We start from the raw sequence: 17,542 nt of genomic DNA, 5'->3' as shown, positions 1-17,542 counted from the left end.
GGTGACAGGTTTTTTTTTAAAGATTTTTTTTATTATTAATTTTTTATACAATTTTATTTTTAAGTAATTTCTACACCCTATGTGGGGCTCGAACTCATGACCCTAAGATCAAGAGTCTCATGCTTTTCTGACTGAGCTAACTTGAGCTCCTGGATGACAGGTTTATCAGCAATTTTTCCTCTCTTCTTTCTATAGTTTCCAAATTTGGTCCTATAAACACTTAATAAGTAGGTCAACAGAAAAGCTATTTTCAAAAAGATGCACTTCTAAATTACAGACTTACTCAATAAGAATTGCAAGAAACAGAAGCTAATATAGCAAAGGTCTCTTAGAAAGCAAAGACAACTGTTGCACAGTTCAGATGTCCTGTGATAATCGTAAAGAAATTAAATAGAAAAATTAGTCAAGCCATATAATTAGACTACACATGCCTTAGAAAAACTCTTGAACAAACTCTACTCTTTATAAATGATGACTAATGGGTAATAAAATCATTTCTCTTTACACTTTACGGTATGCCTGACGCGCAGAACAAAAGGCCTCGTGAAGAACAAAGGCAACAAGAAAGGCCGTCTGTGAGGCTCCGGCTCAGAGGCTGCGGGACACAGGTCACCCGAAAACCGAAGATTCGGCAATGACACGAGAGTAAAAGAAAACAGACTACTCCATTCGAAACATGAGGGCTAAGCTAAGCAAAAACTGTGTGAAAGGGACAAATTATGACCCCCGAGACAGCCCGAAAGGTATTCTCTCATTACTGAAATGAAGTTTAAGCCCAGGAGCATATTTTCACTTCCACCTGGCCCAGGAACACCCACGACATTAGTGGGTGAATTTCTGAAAAGGTAAGTACAGTGTATTTAATGCAAATCAGAGTCTTATTCTATAAAACTTGTTGTGGTTTACCACAATATTACACTTCAGACTCTTACCATGGACAGGTCTCTGTTGTTATTTTTCAGTTTCTCTTCCTGCCTCTCTGAAAAGAATTAACAAACTGATTAATATACACAATGCTGAGCGCAAGGCAGATGTCAAAATGTCACTGACTGGTGACTATAAAAGCACTTCTGTCTCAGGATCACTTAGTAATAACATCAGCTAAACAGCTGTGGTACTGTATACTTTATATTTGCAGAAAATGCAAATGCAGCAGAGCACCAAAATATTTTTATTTAAATAAATAAAAATCTTTAAAGATAATTAAAAATTACCTCTGGTATTAAGTGTCTTAACTATACATTAAGATACACTTTTATACTATACTGATGGAAAGTGTAAACATAATTATTGTAATTAGGCTTCAAATATGAGTTATTTATCTCTCGGGTTTTTCCCCCTCTTTCAGTTAATTCAAGAGAGCAGAGTCTAAAAGTAAAAGCCAATCAAGACAAATTTAAATTTCAGGTTCTTTCATATTACAGACTAATTACTCTAAAAATAAGCATAGGTTTTTAGTAAAGGGAATTAGAAAGCTAGAAAATTTCACATATATTTTAAGAAAGTTGTTATATACACACAACCCAAAATACTTAACAAAGTCTCAACTGTACATCAATGCCATTATTTGCTGAATCCCATCAATGCAGGGATTTCATTGTTTCCAGAAAGAAACTGAGGTTCCGCGAAGGGGAAGTGACTTGGTAGAGAACCTGTGAGCATTCCGTGGCAAAGCCAGGACAAGACTCCACGTTTCCCAACTCCCAAGCCAGTAACAGTAATCTCTATGTACCCTCTACTACTGCTTTCTTTGGTCATGATTACCATCACCAGGATTAATTACTTCAACAAACACTGATTATCTACCACATTCCAGGCACTCTTCTGAGCACTGGGGATACACAAATGAACAAAAAAACACAAAAATCCCCACCTCACAGGAAGATTACAAAATAAAAATACATTATGCTCTAAAACAAAAATATATACCATGAGAATAAACTGGTGTGAGGGCAAGTAAATTTGGGCAGGTACAGGAAAGGAGGAACAAAGAGGCCTACAAGAGGGCCGGCCTGCAGAGTGGACTGCGGCTTCCCAACAGCACAGAGCGGGATGAAGACATGATCCCTTGCCCTGAACGGCTCCTGTCCAGTTTGTTCTCCAGGGAAGGGAAGAATAGGGGCAGGAGAGAGTGGGATGCTGGAGATGTATGGAACAAAATGAAGAAAAATGAATGGAGCTAAGGTCTATCCTGGTCGGGGGGAGCGCCTTTGCTATCTGGGCAGTCCTCTTACAATGTAACCAGATGTTTTCAAATTGGGGGTTGAGGGCTGGGGTATAAGATGATGAGAAGGTAAATGGGCATAAAACAACTACTGAGGGAAGGGACTACCACTACAAAATAAAAAGGTAGAGGGGATCACTGATGCTAGAGGCCTTGGCATAACCCTGACTCCCTCCTGTCTCACCCAAACACCACATCCTATTAATTATGCCTCGTAAGTATTTTTTGAAGATGTATTTATTTGAGAAAGAGAGAGAGGAGTGTGCACGCTCTGGGGAGTGGGGGGTGGTGGGGGGAAGGGAGAGGCAATTTCAAGCAGACTCCCTGCTGAGCAAGGAGCCTGATACGGGGCCTGATCCTAGATCAAAGATCATGACCTGAGCCAAAACCAAGAGTTGAACACTTAACTAACTGAGCCCCCCCAGGCACCCCACATACCTCATAAATACTTATGAAACCTCCCCCCCCATTACCATGTCCTTAGGATTTCTAACCACTTTACCTATATTGCTTCAAGTCTCCAAGCATCTCACTGCCTCCAAACTTGCTCCCTCAAATTCATCTTCCACAAGGCTGCCCGTCAGATCTACCTAAGACGTAAAACTGACCAAAATTATGATACTCCCCAGCTTAAAATTCTGGCATGGCCTTTCCCCCTACAAGCTCATGTTCCAGTGTCACTGACAAGTCTGATGTCTATCCCTGCAGCCTCATTTCCAATCCCTCACATGAACTGTACTGCAGAGGTTCCTGCAACACCAAAAAAATGTAAGCTGCTCTTGATGTGAAACTTTTCTCTAGATCCAGTGCCTTTGTCTATGAAGTCCTTTCTACTTGGGCGACCAACTGTCCCAGTTTTTCCAGGATTGTTCCAGTTTTAGCTCTAAAAACCACACATCCCAAGAAACTCCTCAGTCTCGACCAACTGGGATTTCTACCTAGAATATTTTATTCTGTCCCTAGCCATGCCCTTCCTGGTTAGCTAGTTCTCAACTTTTAAGTCTCAGCTCTCTGTCACCTCCTTTTTAAAATCTTGACTCCTTAGTCAATAATGTTCTACAGAATTTCCTTTTCCTTTTTTAGATTTTATTTATTTGAGAGAGAGAGAGCACAAGTAGGGGGAGCAGCAGAGGGAGAGGGAGAAGCAGGCTCCCCAGTGAGCAAGAATCTTGATGTGGGGCTCAATTCCAGGACCCTGGGATCACGACAAGAGCCAAAGGCAGACGTTTAACTGACTGAGCCACCCAGGCACCCCTATAGAGTTTTCTATAATTATGAAGATATTCTCTATCTGGGCTGGCAATAAAGTAGTCACTAATTACATGTGGCTCCCGAGCAAATAAAATATGGCCATTGTGACTGAGGAACTAAAATTTTTACTTCATTTAACTTTAATTAATTTAAAAAGCCAAATATAGCTAATGACTGCTTTACTGAACACTAGATTAGCAGTCCCTTCTTTATGCTTCCAGAATATTTTATGCATATCTTTACCATTATACTGAGTTTATACATTCTCTTGTAAAGATCTATTTACCCATCAACCCAACCAGATGGCAGGTTCCTGGAGAACAAGGAATCCTATGCCGCCTTCATCTCTGTAACCTCAGTAACTGGCATGTACTTAGTTGCTCAATATTGTGGTATGTGCTCAATATTATTTCATGAATGATTCAGCAACATAATAAAACCTGATATGAAGATACAGCATACCAAAAATCCTTTTCTAGGGAAAGAAGTCCTTTTGGGGGGGGTCAGGGCGAAGGGGTAGCCCTTTATGATGAAGCTGATAGCCCGAACAGATAGAAAAAGCACAAAGAGCCTAAAAGCTGAGAGCAAACTGAGGTGACATAGTTTTTCTGAAGCTAAGTCCACAGAGAAACAATAACCGTAAGGTTATTGTTACCAGGGTAAACAATGTGTATACGGCTTAATAATAGAGCCATACAGGATTACGCTACACACCAACACTATTAAGGTTCCTGAAGAGTCTTCAATTCAAATTGTTACTAAATACCTACCATATACAAAGCAGTTTTAGTCGGTTTCAAATAATTAAAAAATAGGTTTATATTCCCTTGGTTTTGGAGGAGGTGACAGATACAAGTATCTTTGATGCTTGCTTTCACACCTACCCATCTCTGATAAATCCGGGGCACGGCACTATCAGCTGCACAGGACTGAGTCAGATGGGACAGCAGAAGCCGCTAAGACTAGTTCTCAGCACAGGGATTTCACTCATGGACAATTAACAGCTGATTATGTCTGAGGCTACCTGGAAGGTCTATGTTATATACTCTAGTGACTCCACTTTTCACTAGGGACCATTTCCGACAGAAGAGAACAAAAAGATAGTATATAAAAAGGTAAAGTTGATTTTTAAAAAGATGCTTCTGTAGAGAAAAGGGACAAAAAGAAGAAACAGAATAAAGAAACAACAAACTAAACAAATATACATATATATATATATTTTTTTTAAGATTTTTATTTATTTATTTTGAGAGAGAGAGAGAGTGAGAGAGAGCATGAGAGGGGAGGTCAGGGGGAGAAGAAGACTCCCCATGGAGCTGGGAGCCCAATGTGGGACTTGATCCCACGATTCTGGGACCATGACCTGAGCCGAAGGCAGTTGCTTAACCAACTGAGCTACGCAGGTGCCCCCTAAACAAATATATTTAACAGGGAAACATCATACATGCAAAATTTCATCTGAAATGAACCTGATCTGTCTGTGGGTAGAAAATGCGAAGATGCCTCAAGAAGCATAAACATAAAAACAAAGAAGTTAAATTCAAATGTCCAGGACAAAAACAAAACAAAAACAATTATTCCTAAGAATAAAATTCTTATGTTCCATTTTGGGTTAGATAAATTTATGAAGACTAGCCTGTCAACACAGTCATGTAATACATGAAGGGCACCTGGGTGGCTCAATTGTTAAGCTTCTCCCTTTGGCTCAGGTCATGATCCCAGGGCCTTAGTATCGAGCCCCATATTGGGCTCTCTGCTCAGCGGGAAGCCTGCTTCTCCCTCTCCAACTCCCCCTGCTCATGTTCCCTCTCTTGTATTCTCTCTCTCTGTGTCAAATAAATAAATAAAATCTTTGAAAAAAAAGGAGGCTGTATTGTTTGTAGTTATGGGAATCAACTAGTAGCAATGATAGCATCTATTCTGACCACAGAATGAACAGACAGTAGCCAATCCACTATACATTTTAATTTGACAATATTAGGCTGTGTGCAACAAGATAACATAATTTATTTAAGAAAGGAACACTTCCTCATTTACCTTAGTCAATAATAAGTGTCTTTTCTGTCAAAGAATGGAAATCAATATAGGAGGCAACCGGTTGGTCAAATCCAACCAACAGTTTGGGACATGGTGAACATTTTTAAATAACAGAGAGAAGGTCAAAATAGCAGGTGCCATTCTATAGATTAAAAGAATTAGATATCCCATGGGAGTTCTACATTCTAAGTTGTCTTGAATGAAAACCAATTAATAATATAACCTTGAAATTTCACATAGATTTGGTAATGGAGAGGAAGCAAAATTTAAACTAAATGCCTGAGGCAGTCTTCTTTTTATGGAAAATCCAAACAGGATAAAGGCCTAGAGTGAATATATAAATTCAGGGACCAAAATAAATTAAATTTCAAAAATTTCCTCCCATATCTCTAGGTCACGAAGAAAAAAGATATCCATCCCAGCTCTGTCAAGCTTCTGAATGCCCGCCCTCCCTTCCCCAGCCATCTGAGGGTATTGGCTTCCTACCAGAGTCCTTGCTGAGGGTCAGCCTTTCAAAGATTCCCATCACCCCCACCCTGCACTACCGACCTAGCAGGCAGCCAATCCCTGTGCCTTCTCATGACCCACGGTGTAAAGAGACGAGCTGAGCCAACCAGATTCCTTCGCTCAGAAATTTAAACCAGAAAACCAGGAATAGTAAATCAATTAACTGTGGGAGCAGAAACAGAAAAATTATAATATAGCACTGGCTCTCAAACTTCAGTTTGTCTAAGAAAATCTGGGAAGCCTGTTAAAAACAGCAGACTCCTTGGTCCCAGAGATCCTGACTCAGTAGTCTGGGAGGAAGATGCAGAGCTCTTTACTCATACAGTACTGACGCAGGGGGTCTACAGAGCACATCGTGAGTAAGACTGATTTAGGCAGAACCCTAGGACACAAGCCAAAGTTAGGTGTAGGCACAGCCTAAATGCCAGAAAAACACTACAGAGCAAGTGGGAGAAGCTGAACAGAAAGAGAGAGAAGGACATATCAATAATGCAGCCTTGGGGGCACCTGGGGGGCTCAGCTGGTCAAGCAAAGCTCAGGTCATGATCTCAGGGTCGTGAGACTGAACCCCATATCAGGCTCCATGCTAGGCATGGAGACTGCTTAAGAGTCTCTCCCTCTCCCTCTGCCCCTCCAGCACCTCTCCCCCTCTCTAAAAAATAACAATAGTGCAGCCTTAAAAACACTGGAGCCCACTGTCTCACTTCATCTCAGGGCTTGCTATGCCTTCCAGACGGGCTTTAATACAGTTCCTGCCTTCCTGTAACCGACTACTTCAGTGTTTTCTGAGTTTGGGATCCCATACGTTCGGCAAATAAATCCCCCAATACTTGAGGTATTAGGGGATTTATTATCTATGTAGCCAAAAGAACTAAATAAAATTCATATATCAAAAGTAAATTTGTTTCCCTTCTGTGGGAAATGTAGGGGAAGAGGGAAATGTAAAACAGCCAAAACATCTACCCCTGAAATTAAGAATGGGCAACCTAGGGGGCCCTGTGTGGCTCAGTCAGTTATACGCTGCATCGGGCACCCTGCTCAGTGGGGATCCTGCTTCTCCCTCTCCCTCTGCCCCTCCCTCCCCATGCTGTCTCTCATATTCTGTCTTTCAGATAAAAATAGATAAAATCTTAAAAAAAAAAAATAAAAGAATGGGAACATAAGGGGGGCCCTGGTGGCTCAGTCAGTTAAGCGTCTGACTTGATGTCAGCTCGGAACATGATCTCAGGGTCCTGAGATCGAGCCTCACAATGACAAGGTCTGTGCTCAGCAGGGAGCCTGCCTGAGATTCTCTCTCTCCCTCTCCCTCTGCCCCTCCCCTGAGGTGCACACCCTCTCTCTCTCAAATAATAAATGTAACTTTTAAAAAAACTGGTGAACCTAAGGTCTTTAGTTCAAATGTAAGACATTTCAGCCTTTTCTTTTCTTTTTTTTTTTTTTAAAGATTTTATTTATTTATTTGAGAGAGAGAGAGATCACAAGTAGGCAGACAGGCAGGCAGAGCAAGAGGGGAAAGAGGCCCCCCGCTGAGCAGAGAGCCCGATGCGGGGCTCCATCCCAGGAACCTCTGAATTAATGGTTCTACCCAAGACTATGATCCAAGAGCTTCACCTAGTAAAATCAGTGGCATTTTGCTTCTCTGAAACCTTATCATTGTGCTGCGCACCCTCCTCATACTGAAAACTTGCTTTTTTCAGTGCAGCACAGTCACCATCCACAGCACCCCCCAACTACTGTCTGTATTCTTGTAAAGCTCAAGTAGGGACCTGAGGAAAGGGAAAGTAAGGGTTGCACAGTAACAAAACTGTGACAGAGTCAATTCACAGAAATATACTGAATCGGTCGTGTAAAGTTGCCAGAGGTGAACAGCAAATGTGACTCTCTGCTTATCAGCAGCTAGTCCAAAGGGTTCAAGCTAAGTCCACAAAATCAAAGTAAATGAATAATTTATGAGAATCACTGCTTTTCTCCCCCTTCCTTCCTTCCTTTCATTAAGATTTTACTCTTTTTAAGTCATCTCTATACCCAACATGGGGCTCAAACTTTCAACCCCAAGATCAAAGGGTTGCACACTCTGCCAACTGAGGCAACCAGGCGCCCCTAACATTGTTTTTCTTGACACTGAAAACTATTAGGAAGTTTCCATAACTGCTCGTCAAGAGACACTGTGATGTTGTAATGTTCTCAAAAGTATTCCACAGGGGTGCCTGGGTGGCTCAGTGGTTAAGCCACTGCCTTCGGCTCAGGTCATGATCTCAGGGTCCTGGGATCGAGTCCCGCATCGGGCTCTCTGCTCAGCAGGGAGCCTGCTTCCTACTCTCTCTCTCTCTGCCTGCCTCTCTGTCTACTTGTGATTTCTCTCTGTCAAATAAATAAATAAAATCTTAAAAAAAAAAAAAAAGTATTCCACAGTAGTAGTACAATAAACTGTATCTGGCTGGGTTTTCCACAACGTGCCCAACAGTACAAATGTTAAGGTGAAATGGCGTAGAAGCAATCTTTAGGGAGTCCAAAATAATGCAGTTTAGGTTTATAGATTTCTGATGGTTTGGCTTAATCTCAGAGTAAAATTTACAAATCTAGAGCATGGATAGATTGTCTTTTAAACAACTTCGCATGAACATTACACCTTTTAACTCCTAATAAGACATTGATAACCAACACTTCACAGGTGTTATTTCTCTTAACTTCTGATACTTTTTGGTGAGCAAAAAGTTCAAGGTTGCATTCCATGCTAAAGTTAATTTACATTTTAGACAGTTTGTGTTGTCAACTTAAGGGCAGAGAGCAATCTGCCTTCCATTTTTGTATCTTTCCTATCCTTTGGAGCAAAGCTACTCGATAGAATGATTCTGTGTTCAATGTCTTCACTTCCTCACTGTGCATTCATTTTCTCCTCACCTAGACAACTGGCTTCTGTCCCCCATCACGCCCCTGAAATCATTCTTGCTACATCACTAACAATAACTTTCATTTCCATTTGCCTCTTAGACATTTAACACCTTAGATCCTCTCTATCCTCTGAAGCTCATCCCTCAGCTACGATGGCAAACGCTTTCCGACTTCTCTGGTAATACTTCTGCAGGGTTCCACTTCTGCTCCCTCTGTTTCCTCAGCCCTTTCCTTTTCTTACTTTATATGGTCTCCTCTGTGTGGGAACTCAATTACTACTTGAAAGTATACGATTCTAAAATCTGTTTATAGCCTTTAATCCCTCTGCTAGCTCAGAAACCACATATCCAACTGTGTACCAAGTATTTTCACCTACTGTCACACAGGCATTTCAAATCCAGTACGTTCAAACCTGAAATTATCCTCTCTTTTCTTCCCCATCCCAATTTGCTACTCCTCCAATTTTTCCAAATCAGAAATATGGACTTCTTTGTAGACTCATACCTCTCTCCACATGCCACATCGAAACAGTCATCAAGTCCTATTACTCCTACTTCTGTTCCATTACCACCGCCTCTACTTAAGTTCAGATTCTTGCCATTTTTGCATCTGAGATTTTTAAAAAGTCTCATGACCTCCTGCCTCCAGAATGATCCCTTCTCCCATTTATCTCCAAACTACTGCCAGTGTTGTCTTCCTTAAAATCTGATGTCAATCTCTGCTTAAATCCTTTAATGGATATGGAAAGATGCAAAGTCTTCTGGATACAAGTTAAACTCATTACCTTAGTTTGATTTATAAAGATCTTCAGGAACAGACTCTACTTATTTCTCTAGCCTCATCTGTCTACACTTTATACATCCCTTCTTTCATCAGTTACACTAAACTATTTATAGCTTCAGGAACATACCTTGCTATTTGATTCCTCTAGAGTTTGGAGATGGCTATCCTTCTGCCTAGGATGAACAGGGCTTAAAATTGGAGGTTAAAGTTACAAATGACCAGGGCCAAACCCCTTCTCTACCACTAACTTCATCGCATCTACCACTGAATGACTGACCGAGGGAAAATGACTTAACTCAAGCTTCATGCTTCTCATCTATAAAATGAAGTAACACTCTTCACTACTACATACAACTGACTGTTAAGAGAATCTTAAAACATATAAAGTGTTTACCTCAGTATGTTGCATATGGTAAGTGCTCAATAAATGCTGACTGCTACTTTATTTGTATTTTTAAGTTATTCACATTGCAGCTTCAAGATTCAATGAAAACATTATCTCTCTTTTTTTAAAAAAGATTTTATTTATTTATTTGACAGAGAGAGATCACAAGTAGGCAGAGAGGCAGGCAGAGACAGAGAGGAAAAAGCAGGTTGCAGAGAGGCAGGCAGAGACAGAGAGGAAAAAGCAGGTTCCCTGCTGAGCAGAGAGCCCGATGTGGGGCTCAATCCTAGGACCCTGAGATCATGACCTGAGCTGAAGGCAGAGGCTTAACCCACTGAGCCACCCAGGTGCCCTGAAAACGTTATCTCTTCAAGAAAACCTAATCCCCTAGTTTTGTTTAGATATCCTTTCTCTTTACTTTTTGAAAACTCAGAATATATCTCTACAAACAACCTTACCATACTGCACTGGTTTGTCTTCCCCTCTCTAGACAGACTTTCTAAGAGAATTGTTTCTACCTTGTTTCTCTACGACCCATCAGAGCAACTGACACAGAGAACACATACAGTAGCATGCTGCCGCAGAACTAAATGAGCAGGCCACTTAGAAAACATGGGAAACACTAAATTCAAAAGTTTTGTTCAGAACAGGATAGTGGCATAGTCCAGGCTGGTAGAATTCTTTCCTAGGATATAATGGCAGTGACCTATGCAGAGACATAGTTTCTGAACAAAACACACAGTTTCATATTTTTTTCCTAATTTCAGAATCAGGAAGCATCACAAAGTACAAATATAAATCATATCTAATCATTTATAAATTGTCTTTTTGGAACAGAATTACATTCTGTAATTAAGCTCTAAATTACACTGAAAAACCAAAAACATATCATTACTTTTCAGACCAGATAAAAATTACTCAGCAGTAAATTTCCTACCCCCTGGAGGATTTCCATCACCAGTCAAATCTCAGTAAGGAAGCCATGGCAACAACACAAGTAACTCACACTTAACTGGAAATAATCAACACAGATATAAAAAAAAAAAAAAAAAAAAAAAAAAAAAAAAAAAAACTTTTACAAATTATGCCAAGAACCCTCGGCCAAATTCAAAGCCACAAATGTCAGCATTGTTCTACTAAAACTAAAATTTCAAAAGCTAAGAGGAAACAGTAGCAACTGCTTGATTTTACCCTCAAAATGGACAAGAGAAAATCAGGTTCGATAATGTATGCAAGTGCTCTCTGTAAACCACAAAATTATACAAACACATGAGTCACCACTGTTATTAACTTTATTATATTTTCATCACCTAAGAATTTTTTTCCAATTTAAAATTTTCCAAATTTCCTAAACTTATTTTTTCTACATTTTGTGTATACCAATAATTCATCTTACCTATTTTCTTTTTTTGTTGTCGACCAGCTGACTCTGTTATTGTTTCCTTCTTCTTTTCCACTGTAAACAGAGCAACACAGTAAAAATTAATTATGTATTACACTAAAGAAATGAAGGCGGGACGCCTGGGTGGCTCAGTTGGTTAAGCAGCTGCCTTTGGCTCAGGTCATGATCCCAGCGTCCTGGGATCGAGTCCCACATCGGGCTCCTTGCTCAGCAGGGAGCCTGCTTCTCCCTCTGCCTCTGCCTGCCATTCTGTCTGCCTGTGCTTGCTCTCTCCCCCTCTCTCTCTCTGATAAATAAATAAAATTAAAAAAAAAAAAATAAAAAAAAAATGAAGGCTGCTTTATCATAGTTGAGCCAATGAAAGAAGCTCACAAGAAAGTTACACGCTGCCTTTGATTATGGTTATGAGCAAGTTAACTGATCTGCTCCCACACCTGCTGACAGGAGAAGGCAGACACAACAATCTAAGACCAAGACAACAATACTGGAAGCATCATCAACCAAACACTCATAAAGGATTGCATAAGGACACAATAATAATAACTAATGGAACATAATAAAAACTAAAATGGCTTTCAGACCATCAGCTGAGGGTGACTGCCGTAGGTTGAGTCTAAGTACGATTTTCAAATTCTGTTCTCTCAGATAACTATGGTTAATTATAGTACCAGTCTCATACTCACTATAAAAGGTAGGAATTCATTTATTCAGTTATGGTTCCTAAGTAATGAGCGCTGTTCTAGGCAGATGAAAAGATAAACATGATTCTTGCCCTCTAAAGAGTATCTAGTGAGGGCGAATAACTGAGTAACAATTACAATACTGAAAACTGGCAAGACAGACATATGCATTAGGGAAGGGAGATCAACAGAGTCAAAAAGCTAAAACTGGGGCATCTGAATGGCTCAGTCAGCAGAGCATGTGACTCTCGATCTCGGAATTGTGAGTCTGAGCCCCACAGAGGGCACAGAGATTACTTAAACAGACAGAAAAAGCTAAGACCAACTTCTTTGTATGCATTTCAATTAATATGATGATAGAGTAAAAATAACCTTTTAAAGAGAAATAATTAATATATTTGTATTTTACATTTACTATCTTTGATCTATATACCTATCATAGTCCACCTATGAAAGGACCAAGAATAGGAATGTCAAAAATTACCTTTACTTATTTACTTTCTTTGTTCCATATAGTATCTTAGCATACTTCACCAGCAAACAGTACAGTACATGTGTTACTTCTAAAAGTTGCATTAAAGAGAATTGGCAGGTAAGACTTTTTCTCTTGGAACGTTAATTACGCTACCTGAATTCTAAAATTGGTATTACTACTTTAATAAAGAGATGTAAAACTCGATTTGACTCCAATAGTACAAGTGAAACAGTAAGATGCTGACTAAAATAAGTGTGTGTGTGTTTGTTTGTGGTTTCAATATATGCACTCGTGTCTAAGTACATGTATTCTTTTATGTAAATGAAAAGATAAAGCATGACATATATCTATGGGGAAGAAAGAGATTTAGAGTGAAACTACTAGTATGAGATCATAAAAGGAAATTAAGTCAAATTCTACAAGGTGTTACCAAAATAACAATTTTTTTTAAGATTTTATTTATTTGACAGAGAGAGAGATCACACGTAGACAGAGAGACAGGCAGAGAGAGAAAGAGAAGCAGGCTCCCCGCTGAACAGAGAGCATGATGCGGAGCTCAATCCCAGGACCCCAAGACCATGACCCGAGCCGAAGGCAGAGGCTTAACCCACTGAGCCACCCAGGCACCCCCAAAATAACATTTTAAAAAACGAAAGGACAGAGATGCTTGGGTGGCTCAGCCAGTTAAGCGTCTGCCTTTGGCTCAAGTCATGACCCCAGGGTCCTGGGATCAAGTCACCGCACAGGGCCTTGTTGCTCAGTAGTGAGCCTGCTTCTCCCTCTGTTTGCCACTCTCCCTGCTTGTACTGTCTCCCTCTCTGACAAATAAATAAATAAAATAAAATAAATAAAAATAAAAAACAAAATGGACAGAAAACATTGAATGTTTTACTCTTTATCATCACTATTAGCCAAAGAAACAAAAAATATTTCTTTCCCTCCCCAGAAGGACCACAACATAACTTAGCACTTCCCCGTAAGTGCATGAAAAACGAGAAGGCTAGAGAACAGAAACTAAGATGGTACTGTGAACATTAACCTGGTCTCTTCTAGGGGACTAGGCTGAGACTAGATCACCATGCTCTAAGGAGACATCTATGGATAAAGCAGGGCCCAGAGTAGAAGATATGACCCTTCTGAAAGACTAAATAAGCTTTTGAGAGCTAAAGAATGAGCAGGAGTTTGCTAGACCAAAAGAGAAAGGAAAGTTATTCTAGTTAGAAGGAAGAGCAGATAATGTCTAGACGCACGGCAGAAATAAGGAAGACTAGCCCAGAGGATGGGAAAAGGGCCCGAGCTGCTAGAGAATAGAAAGCCAGGGATACAGGATGTAGTTGCAGGGGAAGAGAAGATGCATCCAACCACACTGGACTTTACAAGCCCCGCCTTTCTCCTAAAAGCAATGGGGAAAAACACAGTATTTTGAGAAGGGCATGTAACATGATAAGATCTGTGTCTTGAAAAAATTACTTGGGCTGCCCTGTAGAGAAGAAATCCGAGTGGCTGCAGGGAGACCAATGAGGAGGCTATCGCAGTAGATCACAGGAAACATGACAGTTTAGACTAGGTGGTGGCGGCAGAACTGGAGGGATGTGGAGAGATCGCAAACTTCCCCAGAGGAGAACAGTAACAGGGCTTGAGGATGGACTGCACACACAGGGTGAAAGAAGAAAGTATTCAAGTCACCAAGTATTTATTAAACTTTTACTGCGTGCCAGTCACTGTTCTAGGTACAAAGACTATATCAGAACAACAACAAAAACGCTCTCCTAGCGGGGGGAGATAAACAATAAACAGTAACACAATACACAAATAGATCCTGTAATATATTAGAAAGTGACAAAAGTCATGGGGTGGGGAGGGGGGATGAGAGCGAGGTCTAGGAGACCAGGAGCAGCAGCGGTGGAGATGGGCAGGCTGCAGTTTGAAAAAGGGTGGCCAAGTTAAGGCTCACAGAAGTAAACTTTGAACAAAGATTTGAAGAAGGTATGAGGGTTAACTAAGCAGACATCATAGAGAATATTCCAGGCAGAGGAACAAGCAGTAGAAGACTCTGAGCACTGGAGTGTGGCTGAGGCACAGCAAGGAACTGCAGGGTCAGTGTGGTTGAAGCCGAGTGTGTGAGAGGGGAAGAGCATCAGAACTATAACGGGGGAGGCTCCGCAGGCCACTGAAAGAACTTTGGCTGTTCTTGAGTAAAACTGGGACACCATCACAGGGTTATGAGCAGGAAGGGGACATGATCTAACAGGCTCTAAAAAGGATTATTCTGGGTGCCTGGGTGGTTCAGTTATTGGAGTATCTGACTCTGGATATCAGCTCAGGTCTTGATCTCAGGGTCCTGAGTTCAAGTCCTGCACTGGGTTCCACACTGGATGTGGAACCTACTTTTTTTTTTTTTTTTTAAGATTTTATTTATTTATTTGTCAGAGAGAGAGAGGGAGAGAGCTAGTGAGCACAGGCAGACAGAGTGGTACGCAGAGGCAGAGGGAGAAGCAGGCCCCCTGCCAAGCAAGGAGCCTGATGTGGGACTCCATCCCATGCCGCTGGGACCATGACCTGAGCTGAAGGCAGCCGCTTAACGAACTGAGCCACCCAGGAGTCCCTGGAACCTACTTTAAAAAAAAAAAAAAAAGAATTATTCTGGCTGTTATCTTGGGAGCGGACTATAGGGAAACAGGAACACTTATTGAAGGTTGCTACAATAATTCATGCAAAGGATGGAGGTAATTATCAAAGGAAATGATGGAAAATCAGACTCTGGATATGTCTGAAGGCAGCCCAAAAGTATTAGACGCAGAGTGTGACAGAAGACTTAAAGATAACGGCACAAGGATTATGACCTGAGCAAGTAGAGAGATAGACTTGCCATTGACCAAGATCCTGAAAAGTACAAATGAAGCAGTCTTTTTTTTTTTTTAAAGATTTTATTTATTTATTTGACAGAATGAGAGATCACAAGTAGGAAGAGAGAGAGGAGGAAGCAGGCTCCCTGCTGAGCAAAGAGCCCGACATGGGGCTCAAGCCCAGGAACCTGAGACCAGGACCTAAGCCGAAGGCAGAGACTTAACCCACTGAGTCACCCAGGCGCCCCCAAATGAAGCAGTCTTAAGTGAGGATAAAGTATTCAATTTGGACATACTGGGTTTGAAATGTATACTCAACATTACAGTATAACTGACAAATTGATACATGAATCTTTATTTGAGCATAGCTGACACACAATGTTAATTTCAGGAGTACAACATAGTGATTCAACTCCTTACACATTATGCTCACCACAAGTGTAGCTACCATCGCTCACTATACAATGTTATTTCCAGGATATATGGATCTTGCATTAAGGAGAGAGTGCTAGGGATATAAATTTGGGAGCCACTGCCAAGTAGAGTACATGATTGAATTCACTAAGAGAGTGAGCGTAGGGTGATAAAAACAAATTTGGGGTGCCCAACAAGAGGCTGAGAAGAGGAACCAGCAAGGAAACAGCAAAAGAATGATGGGCAAGGGGCGTCGGGGTTGCTCCGTCAGTTAAGAGTCTGACTCTTGATTTCGGCTCAGGTCAGAGTGGAGGGATCAAGACCCATCTCAGGCCTTATGCTGGGCATGGAGCCTGCTTAAGATTCTTTCTCGTGCTCCCTCTGCCTTTCCCCAAACCCCCCCACTTACTCTTAAAAAAAAAAAAAAGAAGACCTGCAAGGTAAGAGTAAAACCAAGAGAGTGTGGCGTCCTGAAAGCCAAGTGAGAAAGTGTATCAGGGTTTCCGGCTTGCACTATGAGAAGCATGGAGGTACTATTTGTCAGGTAGAGAAATACCAGAGGAGGATCGGGTTTGTGAAGGTGAAGATAAGGAGCTTGGATTTTAATATGTTGAGGTGACTTATCCACACACGGGGCTTCCCTGGCCCCTCACAACTGAATGGGATCTCTTCTTTAGAACCACCACAGCACCTAACTCGCACTTCTCGTGTCCCTGGCTCCACTGCCACGTGTATTATGCATTGTGCATAAAAATATCCAACGCTGCATATACCTCTACATAACCAATTCAAATCGGATTCATCTCCGTATTCCCATAAAGTTTTTGCATCAGCTGGTGCGAAAACACTTACTGTAAACATGCATTCCATACACCTGATGTGTTGAACTCTATCTGAAGGATGCTGCCATACTCACGTTTTTTACTCTGTTTTTCCACCTCCGCTTTCAGTCTCTTGTACTTGTCCGTCCTGTAAACCAGGACCCAGGTTATACCTGAAACATCAAAAGCAGCATGCTCACAGAAAAATGTCTGCGAGGGTCACGGCAAACTCACTGGTGGTGATGGCTGGGTAAGGAGGGATTTCGACTTTTTGCTTTATATTCACCAGCAGTGAACTCTTTTCCAAACGTTAAGACAACGGACTCTTCAACCAAAGTAACGGAGACCCGAGATGAAGGGGTCTCCACAAATACGCAAGCGAAATCGACCCCCAACCGAATTCCACGGTGCCCCACCCGCTCCTGCGCCCCAGCGCTCCCCCGCCCCCGGCTCAACCCCAAGCAAGCAAGGCTCGCGACCACTCCCTCCGTGGCGCGAGGGTCCCCAGGCCCAGGATCCTTCCCGTGGGGGCTGGCTGATGAAACGTCAGAGAAGCAGCCGCTCTCACCCTCGGCGAGAAGGGCCGTGCACACGGAAATGAAGACGATGAGCAGCGTGTCCGCGAACATGGTGCTCATCTCGCACTCTCCTCTCTGCACTCCCACCCGCCAGGGGGGAAGCGCTCGAGAGTCTGCAAAAATTCAACGACAACGACTTCCCTGGATTTCTGGGCCACCGAGTAAACCTCTCTGACAGACTAGAGTCACACTTCCGCTTCCGGGGCACAGCGCCGGAAGGGCTACTTCCGGAGAGACGCGTGGCCCG

At 41.7% G+C, this 17,542-nt stretch overlaps 1 protein-coding gene across 2 annotated transcripts in view; it reads right to left on the bottom strand.

The window, feature by feature from the left end:
* TMCO1 (transmembrane and coiled-coil domains 1) overlaps positions 1 to 17,505 on the bottom strand; it is a 44,467-nt gene extending 26,962 nt beyond the window's left edge. Inside the window, exons 1-4 of one of the 2 annotated variants that reach the window (XM_059413392.1) lie at positions 17,286 to 17,505; positions 16,813 to 16,890; positions 11,476 to 11,535; positions 933 to 979 (exon numbers count right to left, since the gene is read on the bottom strand). In XM_059413392.1, coding sequence (XP_059269375.1) covers positions 933 to 979; positions 11,476 to 11,535; positions 16,813 to 16,890; positions 17,286 to 17,355 — 255 coding nt within the window. In that variant the 5' untranslated portion in view covers positions 17,356 to 17,505. The remainder of the gene's footprint in view (positions 1 to 932; positions 980 to 11,475; positions 11,536 to 16,812; positions 16,891 to 17,285) is intronic. The other variant, XM_059413391.1, reaches the window with a different exon arrangement.
* Positions 17,506 to 17,542: the final 37 nt, after the last annotated feature.

This window comes from Mustela nigripes, chromosome 10, assembly GCF_022355385.1.
Source record: "Mustela nigripes isolate SB6536 chromosome 10, MUSNIG.SB6536, whole genome shotgun sequence".
Classification (NCBI taxonomy): Eukaryota; Metazoa; Chordata; class Mammalia; order Carnivora; family Mustelidae; genus Mustela; species Mustela nigripes.
The sequence above is the reverse complement of the archived record's forward strand: the minus strand, read 5'-3'. Positions and strand labels throughout refer to the sequence as shown.